The sequence below is a fragment of the Salmo salar genome, chromosome ssa01 (genome assembly GCF_905237065.1).
Source record: "Salmo salar chromosome ssa01, Ssal_v3.1, whole genome shotgun sequence".
Classification (NCBI taxonomy): domain Eukaryota; kingdom Metazoa; phylum Chordata; class Actinopteri; order Salmoniformes; family Salmonidae; genus Salmo; species Salmo salar.
This window is the reverse complement of record NC_059442.1, coordinates 28,015,029-28,029,093: the sequence shown is the minus strand read 5'-3', so window position 1 is coordinate 28,029,093 and position 14,065 is coordinate 28,015,029. Positions and strand designations below refer to the sequence as shown.

At 42.1% G+C, this 14,065-nt stretch overlaps 1 protein-coding gene across 1 annotated transcript in view; it reads left to right on the top strand.

Annotated features, from left to right (window-relative positions):
• The window catches only part of LOC106593351 (calcium permeable stress-gated cation channel 1), a 36,546-nt gene that overhangs the window by 4,682 nt on the left and 17,799 nt on the right, over positions 1–14,065 (top strand). The window contains exon 3 of the mRNA XM_014184710.2: positions 11,237–11,497. Coding sequence (XP_014040185.1) covers positions 11,285–11,497 — 213 coding nt within the window. The 5' untranslated portion in view covers positions 11,237–11,284. The remainder of the gene's footprint in view (positions 1–11,236; positions 11,498–14,065) is intronic.

The window sequence follows — 14,065 nt, the reverse complement described above, 5'->3', positions numbered from 1 at the left end:
TCAAACATCGTGTGATATTGCTGCTTTTAGATTGTGAAACGTCCACCTCTGCTCCCATTTTTTTTATTTAAAAAAATTAAAAAATATTTTTTGTATCGCCGTTAGGGTTGCAAAGGGTCGAAACTTTCCAGGAAAATTCCCCGAATTGTTCCAGAGATTTTCCATGGGAAGTTAAGCCTGGAAATTTTGCTTAAATTCATCAAAAAAGTTAGCTTATAACAGTGAAACCTTTTTGTGGGATACACATAAGGCAATTCTAGGTCTTGTGGCATATTTTGGTTTAACTATCCCCAATTCAATGGAATTGCAACCCTCTGCATGCGCAGTGCATTCTTCCATCATATTTACAGCTGATTCTCAAGATCTTGCACACTGAGATGCTATTGAGCCCACACTACTACACTCTGAGCCAAGGACTACATGCTTTCTGGTAAGTTTTGATTATTTTACTGGGTGGGGTGAATATATTTTATATGACATGCATTATTTTTGTTAACTAGTAAATAGTAGCCTACAGCAAAGAGTTTAAATCATTTCTAACTTGTTAACAATTTCTGCTAGTTAGATTTTGCTACCTTGTGGGATTTAGCTTGCTTGAGCCTGCTAACTGAGGAGTGTTAATTCAACTGTTTCCATACATGTTTAATTTTAAAACATTTATCTTACAAAGGAATTGTTTAATCTAACTGCTTAACTATTTATCTGTACATGGAATTGTATTTGTTATTTTTTGTACACTTTTTTTTCTAATCTTTTACAGGAAAATGCCACGGCCGCTATCTGATGTGTGGAGACATTTCACTGCAGCTAATGTAGAAGGAAAAGCTGTGTACATTTGCAAATACTGTGCCAAATCATATGTGAAGAATGCAACAAAGATGCAGAATCATCTGGTGAAGTGCATAAAGTTCCCTCAGCGCTCACAATAAGCAACCTCTGACAAAAGTCCCTCTACTTCTATTCGAGGTGAACATGATGAATCAAACACCTTATCAATAGCAACAGCTCATTGTCCTCCTGGAATCAGAAGTTTTTTTGACTCAATGGAGGAACGTAGTCAGAGAAATGCTGATGAATGTCTTGCTCGAGCTGTGTATGCAACTGGTTCACCTCTGATGCTCACAGGCAATGTGTATTGGAAGAGATTTCTGAATGTTCTTCGCCCAGCATACACCCCTCCAACCAGACATGCTTTATCTACTAATTTGCTGGATGCAGAGTTCAACAGAGTTCAAGTGAAAGTCAAGCAAATCATAGAGATAGCCGACTGTATTGCAATCATCTCTGATGGGTGGTCGAATGTTCGTGGGCAAGGAATAATTAACTACATCTCTACCCCTCAACCAGTGTTCTACAAGAGCACAGACACAAGAGAAAACAGACACACCGGTCTCTACATTGCAGATGAGCTGAAGGCAGTCATCAATGACCTTAGACCACAGAAGGTATTTGCACTGGTGACAGACAGTGCTGCAAACATGAAGTCTGCTTGATGTAAAGTGGAGGAGTCCTACCCTGACATCACACCCGCTGGCTGTGCTGCTCATGCATTGAATCTGCTCCTCAAGGACATGGCACTGAAAACAATGGATACACTCTACAAGAGAGCCATGGAAATGGTTAGGTATGTGAAGGGTCATCAAGTTATAGCAGCAATCTACCTCACCAAGCAAAGTGAGAAGAACAAGAGCGCCACATTGAAGCTGCCCAGCAACACCTGTTGGGGTGGTGTTGTCATCATGTTTGACAGTCTCCTGGAGGGGAGGGAGTCTCTCCAAGAAATGGCCATATCACAGTCTGCCGATATGGACAGTCCCATCAAGAGGATCCTCCTGGATGATGTATTTTGGGAGAGAGTGATAAGCAGCCTGAAACCTATAGCAGTAGCCATTGCACGGATTGAGGGAGACAGTGCCATCCTATCTGATGTTCAGACTCTGCTTGCAGATGTAAGAGAAGAAATCCGTACTGCCCTGCCCACTTCACTGTTGCTCCAGGCAGAGGAAACTGCAGTTCTGAAATACATAAAAAAGCGTGAAGACTTCTGCTTGAAGCCTATACACGCCGCAGCGTACATGTTTGACCCCAAGTATGCTGGCAAGAGCATCCTGTCTGGTGCAGAGATCAACAAGACCTATGGTGTCATCACTACCGTGTCTCACCACCTTGGCCTGGATGAGGGTAAGGTTCTTGGCAGTCTGGCGAAGTACACTTCCAAGCAAGGGCTTTGGGATGGAGATGCAATATGGCAGTCGTGCCAACATATCTCATCAGCCATCTGGTGGAAGGGACTTTGTGGATCTGAGGTTCTTTCCCCTGTTGCCTCAATCATCCTCCAAATCCCACCAACATCAGCTACCTTAGAGCGCAACTGGTCCTTGTTTGGGAACACACACATACACCAAAGCACGCAACAGGCTGACCAATACAAGGGTTGAAAAATTGGTGGCCATCCGGGCAAATTTGAGGCTTTTTGAGCCTGACAACGAGCCATCCTCAACAAGGTTGGAAAGTGACAGTGAAGATGAGGCCTTAGCATCTGATATTCAAGAGGTGGACATTGAGGAGGAGGTCCAGGGAGAAGACATGGAAGCCTGAGAGGAAGACAACCAAAGCTTTAGTTTCTAGACTATCATGTATGTTGGAAACATTTCTGGGAGATGCGATGGGTCATTGGGATCATTCAATATTCCCATTTGTTGTTCGAGTCAACTCATTTAATTAAAGTTCAATTTGTAACTAAAAAAATTATTATATTGGAAGGAAGGATTTAATAATTTGCAATTATGTCTACTTATAAGGTAAAAGGTTTATGTTTCCATCTCCATATATGGTATATATATCAAATGAAAAAAAAAATCTACATTTAAGTGGTATTAATATTAATTTGCATATTCCTGTTAATTCCCATGGAAAGTTTCCACCTCTGAATATTCCCCAAAATGTGCAACCCTAATTACCATATAGCTTCCCTGTAACGTTTCATGCTATTCAATAGGAATGCACAATATATCGGTGAGCATATTGGAATCGGCTGATATTAGCTAAAAATGCCAAGATCGGCATCGGCCCGATGTCTAGTTTAACGGCGATGTCAAAACTGACGTGCATACCTAATGTAAGTAGATGACGTAATGACGCCATGAATAATACAGTGCTACACAGAATAAAAGCAGAAAAATACTAAGTGCACACTTCCAACAACTTAACAAGTTCAAGTCGAGCAGTCATTTGAAAGAGTAAGAAAATTCCAGCGAGAAAACTCAAAGGCAAAATCCATTAACGCCGAGATAATGGAATTCATTGCCCTTGACAATCAACCTTCCTCTGTTGTGGATGATGTTGGTTTTCGCCAACTGGTCAAGCCCCGGTACACACTATTTTTCAGATGTTGCCCTACTTGATTTACACAGTATTGTTGAAACGTACATCTATGAGCTACTTGCTATGGGTGTCACTGCTATTAGCTTCACGACTGACATTTGGACCAGCAATGTCAGCCCCATGAGCATGCTGAGTCTGACTGCAGTGGGTCGACGAGGATTTCGTACTGAGGAAAGCCGTATTGCATGCTCATGAATGTGCTAGTTCTCATACCGCTGCTGCCATTTTAATGGCATTTGAGAACATGTTTGAAACATGAACACACTCCTAGTGCCATTCGAACAATTGACTCGAGAGATAAGCTAATCAACTGCTTCTGCAGCAGACGTGAACAGACGCTGGGCCAATTGTGCGCTACCTTATGGGACTCCCAATCACGGCCAGATGTGATACAGCCTGGATTCAAACCAGGGACTGTAGTGATGCCTCTTGCACTGGGATGCAGTGCCTTAGACCACTGTGTGTTAACTATTTAACTGTACTAGAATGCGTAAAATGTTTAATATCGGTTTTGTTTTTTGGCAAGGAAAATATTGGGTATCGGCCGAAAAAGTAATATCGGTGCATCCATACTATTCATTGTGGGTCCTCAGGGAGTCCTTCCAACTCACAGTTAGCATGATTACTGACAGAGGGGAGGTACAAACACCTATAGTATAAGCCTACAAACCAGAAATGTGTTTTTCTCGTAAATCCCCTATTTTTACTCAAACTTCCTCTCACATCAAATATATCCCTTTTCCTCATAGACATGTACCAACAGTGTCATGTATCTACCTCACATTTGCCTTTAGAATGATACTTATATTACCCTCTCACAGGTGCCATGACTCCCTACTGCCCAGGGTTATGCTGTCTGTATTGGACTGACCCCTCTGCCTCAGACTGGTTTAGGCCTCATATTGGGGCCTGGTCTAGTTCTGAACTGTGGGACTCGGAGAGAAGCCTGTGATTTGTGGGTTTTACTCAGTGCCTCTAATTGGCTTCATCCATGTAATTCATCTGTCTGCCTGTTTACATGGGTGATATGTGAGTTGTGTTGATTAAAAACATTAATGAGATTGTTTGCCAGTGCCCTTTTTTAAATATGTCATTTGTTTGATCATAATCTCTTGATGTCTGGCAGATTTGATTTAGACATCACTGACTAGGAACAGAACTCTCAACAGAAATGTGTTATGAGGTTCTATCGCCACTGTTTCTTATTCCAATCTAAGACAGTATATCTAGATGTTTATATAAGTAGCCTCTAGTTTTTATAGTAGCGTGAATGATCTTCCTTTGTAGCCTACAAAATGAGAGCTACTTAAACTGCCAGCCTGGCCATAATTATCAATGGCATAGTCTATACAGCAGGCTGGGTATACACACAGTGACAGTGCTCCTTAGGGAGCCTACTGAGCATGTTCAGTGCAAACAGGAAACAGGTGTTCAGTTTGAGCAAGGCCAGTGTGTGCAGTCATCACCCCAGTCACGTTATGGATCACCCAGCCTTCAGTAAGAGGCTGCCTTGGCCAGAAAAGTCAGTTCAGCAGCCATTCTGAGTGTGTGTGCATTTGTGTATGAGAGAACGAGTGAGAAGGTAGTAAATAAGGAGAAAGCCCCCCTCCACCCCCACTTTAGAACAGGCGGAACAGCAGATTGTATCCCATTCGCCTCCTCCAGGCTGGGACTCTTAAGGACTCCCCGTCTTCCCCCTGTCTCTATGGACAGATGGACGTTCCTCAGTAGCCTGTGGTCTGCAGACAACCAGAACTGCTCAGGCCTAAACCAACTGTGATGCAGACATAAAAACTAGCTTTATAACAGCTTTTTGCCTTTTCCAATAGAACCTACAGTATTAGTCTTATGGCTTTAAATGAAATTGCATAACTAATGACCATTAACATAATGGGAGCTATTAGGGCTAGATTCAGTCTTTATCACTAGCTGTGTGATGCTGGTCATGGTATATCACATCCTTCTGTTATCAGAGCTCTGCTGCTCCATTGCTTTGATATGGCAAATTCACTCATCTCAATTCTTTAATTTGAGAGGATTATCGGAGGGCTTTACTCTGACCTGTGAAAAGGGAGCGATGTCAGAAACCACCCCCAGAAGTCTTGGTGTGTGCTTCAAAATTACTCTTTCATTTCAATTAGGGGGCTTCGGAACATTTCTGTAGCCTGTGGGGAGGATGGGAGTGGTGAGTCCTATGGTCTGACGGCATGCCCTGCTTTCATGTCAGCAGGGTGTCACTGGCTGGTTGATAGTTCAATGGACTAGAAATACAGTGAATTGAGAGGGGCTTTTTAAGAGTGGCTATTTGAAGGGCTTTTTTTACATGATAGAAAATGCTGAGGCAATTTATCAGAATCGTAAATTTGAGGTTTATAACCAAATTCTGAACATTCCTCATCTTTCTCTTTTTGTTAATTCTAGTGTATTCATGGCACCAAAGACTCATCCCATTTTGACTTCACCTCAGTGATTGTAGCTTATCGACCATGAGAATGGGAGGTGTGTGTATATGTATGTGTGTGTGTATATATATATATATATATATATCTCGATCGATCTCTTTTCCCAGCTGTAGTCTTTTCCATGAAAAGGAAACAACTCCCCCCAACACAAACAGTGGCAGGGCGAGACGGCACAGCATCTCTGGACCTGCTATTGTTTTATTTATGCTAATTGCAAGCCCTCGGAGAGGGTCCTTTTATCCCAGAGTGACAGACAGCTGTCGAGGTGACGAAGGTGGTTGAGTCAATTTGAGTTCACACATTCTTTATGTTTAATTTCTCTGCCATGACAGGACTCTCTTCCCCTGGTGACATCTGCTCGCTGAAGCAGGTCTGACAGAAGGTTTTACTGTCCATGAATCCTTGTCTCTTTATATAGATTTTTTTACCTGCATTTAATACGGTAGGCAATGTCAGATACTGCATGGAGTCAGGTGAGGAGAATTAGTTTATTCTTTGGCGCAGTATGTCTTTGATCTGCCGCCAAAATGTTTCAGCACTGTTGTTACCCATGGGCTGACCCTTTGCAACATGTACAGCATTTGTCATTGTCATCACTGTCATGTGCAGCTATATTTTTGTTTATCTCTTTAGAAGTGAGATATGCCTGTTCATAACTCCCACTGTATATCAGAGCCTTACTTATAAGAGGAATATTGATTGAGCACACCTCAGAAGCGTTGGCTGCTTTGTGAGAATTCTTCATCATCACTCTCTGCTCCTTGTTATACTTCATTTAATGATTGAATCAGATTGATGGCATGCCTACTAATAATTCGATATTAAACTGATTATTGCAGAAGGCCGAGTGTGGCATTAGTCATGTAAACACCTTACTCTTTTTTTTTTTTTTTTTTTTAGCAATGTTTCCATTTATTAGGACATATGAACAGCTTAATCGGTATTCCAGTTGTGTATTTGATCTGCGCATGTGCCAGCACCGGATAGCGCAAGCTTCCCTCTCATGTGCGACTGAAAGTATTCGTCTTATAAATAGTTTCCAACCACAATCAAATAGCATCTCAAAAATAACATGGTCACTGTGGTAGAACGTTTATTTTGATTGGCAAATTTCTGCATTTATCAAAAGTCCCATCAGTAGACAAGATTATTAGGGAAATTGTACTTCTTACAAAGCATGTAAACGTTTTAAACAAACTATTATATTAACCTAAATATTCGCATCATTGTGTGTATGTAACCATTAGTGTGTTCCTCTCATGCACTGGCAGAAACATTGATCAGAAAACCAGCCATGATTACACCCACTCCAACTGAAAATTGCTTTCAATCAGTATCCTGAGGTACAAACATGGACTAGGCCTACCTCAGTTGGCCTTTGTAACATAATGTGCTGTTTGCTGGCTTGATTGTGTTTCACAATAACCTATTGAAGGGGTACTCTAATTGGGATGACACAGCTGTGGGTCAGAGATGCAGATAATGGTTTTCAGAGAATGATTTGACTGACCTGGTTGTGAATAATGGGTAGAAGCAGACCCATTGAACTGTTTGCATTGCAGGTTTAGTGTTACCCAGATTGACCTTTTCATGGTTTGTTTGTATAAAGTATTTTTCTGAGCATCATGGCAGCAAAACCTCAGTCGAGCGAGCGTGCGTATGCACGCGCATGCACGCGCATGCACGCACACACACATCCACTTCTGCTGTTTTTCTGGTGCATTGAGCAGATTAGCCGGTCTGAGCTAGCATTGCTCTTCATTAAATTGCCTCCTCGCCTGAAACTGAAGTTTCAGGATCAGCTCTTTGCCCATCCACTGTTTGATGATCTGGCCAGTGGAGCCTCTGTTCCTAGTACTGCCTGCCAGCCAGTCATGGGAGAGAGGCACTTTAAGAGCCAGAGCCAAAATCCAGATTGTAATCTGCTGCATTGGCTCATTGTTCTTATTCAGGAATGAGGATCAGAGGAACGATCAGAACACCCAAGGCTCTAATATTCCCACAGCAGGCAACAGAATCGGAAGGACTTTTAGGAAAATGTTTGTACATTTTTACTTGATTGCCTTTTTTTTAAAGTGAGTGTGTGGGTGTTTGTTTGTTTGTGAGGAAACGTGTGTGTGTGTGTGTGTGTGCATACGTGAGTGAGTGTGTGTGTGAGAGAGAAATAGAGAGACTTTGAGGGGTGGGGTGTAGTACTGTACAAAACAGTGTAGCGTATTCTGCTGAGTCGCATTGCTTGAGACCGAAGTTGGTTGTAGTGCCCCATGACCTGACACAGTGGGTAACCCACAGCATCCTGCCCTGCAGTGTGGAGCTTCTGTACAGTACAGTAGAGGAGTCACACTTCACATCAGGAGCAGGATCCAGACCTCTGATGACTCAGGGGCGGGGGGGGCATGGGTGCTATAGCTAGCAAGAAGTGGCTATGGGGGAAGGGGAGGAACGTCTCAGTGAGCCGATGCAGATCTTCCTGAACTACAGCATGTTACGCTCTTATTTGTTGGAGAGTGAGTAACTCGACCTTAGATTGTCGGGCTGTTTCCCTGTGTATTGTATATCTCGCCCTGTGCATGGGCGTTCAGATTTGTGGTCTACACTTGCTCACCAAGTGATGCAGTCACATTGCTGTCTTTTTAGTGAATGCTTATTGGTTATATTTAATTTCTGTAATATTCACCAGCCTCTCTATCCTTATCATTTCATCTATAACTAGTATGATAGAGCATCACCATTATACACTAAAGTAATAGAAAATATCATTTTAATACATGTCATGCAAGTCTCTCTTGTGCTTTTGGTTACTGATAGGTTGGGCCACAGTGGGGCTTTTGTGTGTTATTCCATCATCTTGTTTGTGTTTGCATAAACAGCAGTGTTCATTGTTGGATAGCCCTTTCTGATATCACATTACTGTGTCTCTGGTAGTATTGCTTGTTGGAAGAGAGCTTTTGCTTCAAGTCTGTAGTAAGCTTATTTTTTACTGTGCACGGCTGTACTGTAGTTAAGTGGTTAGGACTCTTATTGGAAGTGAACACTCATTTAACAGCCTTCCCTGTAGCTCAGTTGGTAGAGCATGGTGTTTGCAACGCCAGGGTTGTGGGTTCGATTCCCACGGGGGGCCAGCAAAAAAATGTATGAAATGTATGCATTCACTACTGTAAGTCGCTCTGGATAAGAGCGTCTGCTAAATGACTAAAATGTAAAATGTAACAGATAATGAATATGGCATGCTGGGACAGTGAGGAGGGCAAACTCGATCACTAGTGTACAAACGCATCTCCTCAGAGACACCGTGTTGGGTCTGATTTGGTCCTGTATCCATGGGAACTTCCCTCCCAGTGTTGTCCTCAGCGAAACCCAGATGCTCTGGGCGGAAGGCAGATGCTGCACAATGTTCTGAAACCAGTCTCTTCACAGATAGCTCTCTACATGAGTGCGCCCAGTGTGAAGTATATGCCTAGTGGTTTTATAGCTTTTAATGTAATTTTCAAATCTCATCAATCTCTGATTTCTGCATCTGCTAGCAGTTCATCAGCTCGCCCGCTGACGCTTGCAGGAAATATCTGCTTGTTGCTCCAGCTCTCCATCTGCACAGCGAGCGCCCCATGGTGTACTCTGACATCACATACTGTAAAGTGCCCTAGATTCACAGGAAGTGATGTCATTGACGCAGTCAAATCACATAAGTGTAGTCCATTAATGTTTGGATGCCTAATAGCGTTTTCTTGCTCTGTCTGCAGTTTTGGCTGCCTTTTTACTGCAGCAAATAACTGACTCAAGGGCTGAGGAACCTTAAAATGAAAGCATAACCTTGTTAAAAATGTCTCCTACTCATGTCTAAGTATGAGTTTGCAGTACAGCAAGGTTCAGATGGGGCTCAGATGATGATGATATTGACTTTACTGTGGCCATTTGTAGAGTGAAAAGTATATAGAAATACTGTAGAGCTAAGAGATGGTCTTGTATTGATTGGTCAGAGAGCTTGGGAGTGTACGTAGCTGCAGTTGGCTTGCTCAGACCCTGACCGAGGCCACAGCAGCGTGAGTGATGTGCTTATCCGTGTTCTCATCCATACCCAGGGAAATCCACAGATGCCGTCAATAAACTCTACCTCAGCAAGCTGCTCATGGATCAGTTGAGTACACAGTGAAAAGCCTCTAAGCTACGTAGTATCATGAATTGCTTCATTTTTACAATACCAGTTTAGTGTACATCACCTCATGTATTGGAAGCAGTGTTGTGGTGCATACTCTAATCAATATTTTTTTGCTCCTGTGGTCAAACGGTTCATCTCCTGATTTGTGGTTCTTTAACACGTCTTTCTGCTGAGAATGAAGCTGTATCTGTAGGCTACCCCACTCGATTGTTCACAGCAGCCAGGCTATGTGACCTGTCCACTTCCTGTCTGTCTGTGGGCCAGTGAAGATTGACGGCCGCTCGTTATCTCCACATGGCGCTCCAGTCCACTGCTGCTCTGCGTTCACACGGCTTTATAGAGGCCATGCATGGCTTTTTAATAGACCTTCATGACTTCGTCATACTCAGCTCATGGTGAAAGCCACACGCTTGTGATACTAGGACTGGCATCACTCTGCCATGGCCTGCTGACAAGACCAGGGAATATCATTACAGCTTGATAACCACTCGGTGGGTGTTTCACCATTCATAAATGCCATGATTGACTGTTGATGGGGTGAAAAATAGCGTAGGCACACGTTAAACCTATCCTAGTTTTTAAGATCAACTATAACCAGAATGTTTGATTTACGGCTTAGTTTTCTCTGAGAGAGGAACAATAATGAGCTTCGGTATGATGACAGCCTACGGCGTTTTGACAGGTTGTCTGTTTTTATCACTGGGAAGATACTTCAGATGATGGCTGTGCTGTTTAGTAAGACATCCAGCCTATTGGATATGCACACTTACTGCAATATCCCCAAGGATAGAAATTACTCTACAGAGGGTGTTGGGTTACAGTTTCAGGAGTCACTTCTTGTTTAATATGTGTGGGGGGGGCTCTGGAATCAGACTAACAAATAGGCCTTTTTATTGGGGTGAATGGAAAGGACAAACTACTATGGCGACAAGCGACATGAAGGAAGCACATGCCAAACATTATCTCATTGGATTGATGGAAGCTATTAGTTTTCACCGGGTCCTTGTGACCTCCAGATAAAATGTGTTGTGTGTAGGCACACAGACCAAGGTCAATGCCATGTCACGTGGGCCTGAAGGCATTGGAGGGATCCTCTTTGTGCAGTATTTTTATTAGTTGTATGTACAGGATACACATGGTGTTCACCGTCCAACTAAAAGCTTATTTGTTGTTTCCTTCTTTAAAATTGCATACCTTTTCAATACTAATCACTTTACTGTTTCTCTCTTCTCAGTTGTGGTTGTATGACTTCAGCCCCTGAGACATAGGCCGAGGCTCACTCATGGCGGACTCTAAGCTGTTTGTGACGGGGGCGCCTCCTCTGGATGAGAGGGATATGGAGCTGGATGTGCTGGGCTTCCTGGACTCTCTAGGGGAGGACAACATCACTGCAGCAGAGAGGTGCTACCGCTCCCATTCCCGCAGCAGTGTCCTGCAAGGCCTGCCCTTTGGAGGGGTGCCCACGGTCCTCGCCATTAATGTTGTCATGTGGATGGTATGTTGCTGACACAGAAATATATATATATATATATATTTTACACACACACACACACACAGGGATACATGTATGTTCGCGCACGCACACTACAGTGCTACGACAATCTCAACCTTTAATTTTTATCTCTGATGCCATGATAGTAAACATTGTTTAGTATCACGTTTTAGTACACTTTCTTATCCTTCCCAAATAGAGGAAGTTGTATGATATGAAAAGAAAGCCAAAAAAAGCTAAGCCTCTATCTTGACAACTCCACTTACTCTACCTACAAGCCTTCACATTCATATGCACATGATGCATAGACTTTACTCGTTCTCCTCTCTCTAGCACAGTATGTCGCCATGCTCATACTGCTTATAAATATGCAGAAGGATTACCCTCCCCACTCCAGGATAGTAATAGATATAAAATGAGTGAATGGACACCACCTCTGTTCCACTGTCAGTTCTTGTCAAACTAGATTTCCTCTCTGTTTATCAGTCTGTCTAGCAGTCCTGTTTAATTGACTCACTGTGATTGTTCCCTGGTTGTCAGGACAACACAGAAGGTTAATAGCAGTGTCTTAACGACGGGTCCAAATGAAGTCAACTTGATTACCCCCATGTGACGGCAGCATGCCTCTGCACCAATCAGAACTTCACACAGAATAATAATCTGTGGGGCATCAGCAGAACATGGACACCCACGCAGGAACAAGAAATAGAAGACAGTAGAGAGAGGCGGCGAGAAACAAAGGGATATCATCTATGCAGAGAGCTTGCGAATTGCATTTGGCTATGAAAGTAAAAGCAGAATTTATTATTAATCTCATCACAGCTTCGTCCAATACCTTGTTAAACATTGTCCTGATTACCCATGTATGGCTTTAGACCATTAGGAAATGTATTATTCAACCTCTTTAATGAGAGAGCTTGCTTTTCTTTTAACATTATACTCATCCTTACCCAGTACCCAATATCTCATCTAAGCAGCAGATGATTTACAGTGCATTCAGAAAGTATTCAGACCTCTTGACTTTTTTCCCACATTTTGTTACGTTAAATAAAGCCTAATTTTAAAATGTATTAAAATCTACACACAATACCCCATAATGACAAAGCAAAAATAGTTTTTTAGAAATGTACCACAACCCAGAAAGGTTTCCTCCAGACGTGTTCAATCTTGGTTTCATCAGACCATATAATTTTTTTACCGGTTTTTGCTTTGTCATTATGGGGTATTGTGTGTAGATTGATGAGGGGGGAAATAACAACAATTTAATCGATTTTAAAATAAGGCTGTGACCTACAGTGTAACAAAATGTGGATAAGGTCAACGGGTCTGAATACGCTATTCATTTTATAGATCTATTCCACAGGATATTGTGTAAAATGAGAGATCATGTTTTTTCCATACAGTGTATTATGTGCTCTCCAACACATTCTCTCTCTCCTTCGTAATGATTCCCTGGTTCTCTCTTCCTGTGTGTTTTGAGCGCAGGGCACAGGGGTCTATTCACAGTTGTCATGCTATTGACCAGTGGGCCCAGATGTTTTTGTTCCAGGCCCAAACCTTTATTTAAATGTTTTGTCTGATATGAAAAGAAAATGTTTTACTGACACATTTTAATGACAGAAATAAACAATACAATGTGCTGCGCTAGTCGGTAGCAGGCACTGCAAGAAGCCTCTGTAGTGACGTAGCTACTGACTGGTTGGCTAGCTGAGACCGAAGAGACGAGAGCGTTTTTCTAACTGAAGTATATCTTCTGACAGTGACACAGTGCCCTCCTGTGGACTGAAGCAGAACTTTACTACAACATATTTAACCCTGTTTAAAATTAGCAATGTTGAGGTGGTAGAACTGGCTAAATGAAGTGAATCATAGAGGTCTTATAACCTATTCCATTCTACAGGTAAACATGCATGGCTCATGTCTGTTATTTCCAAATAGGCTATGTAACTATTTGTAAAAAAAAAAAAAAAAAATCTTATTAAATTGAAATTATTTAATTGAGCATTTATTTTTGTTACTATTTTATTCACTTAGCTACTTACTTTTTCAAGTGTTGCATTGTTGAGAGGTTAACCTGCAAGTAAGCATTTCATTGCACTGAGTATTTCATGTGTATATGAAAAATAAACAAACTTGAACTTTGAAGGGATGGGGGAGGGCAGCCAGAAAGAGGAGAAAAGATGGCCATTTTAGTGTTTTAGATTGTAAGTGAACAGAATATTGAAAATACATAGGCCCTTAAGTTATGTGACCTCAAATGTTGTGTCATTTGAAAACCTCACACTAGCTGGTAGAACTGACGAGGTCTTATAACTTATCCATTCTACAGGTACATTTTTGGGGGGGCTTATGTTTCTTTGTATTCATATAGCCTAGGTGCTATGTTGCTTCTTCTCTGTCGTGTTCAGAGTTGTGTTATGCGCACACTTGAATTTGTCTTTACAGTTGAGATGCCCTGGTCATGTCAGTATACAGTAACTTTAAAGAGCAACTGGCCCTAAAAAATCAACTTCTCCTTTAGAAAACAGCATGTGGCTTCGATATGAGTCAGGATAATTTTGGTCATGAAAT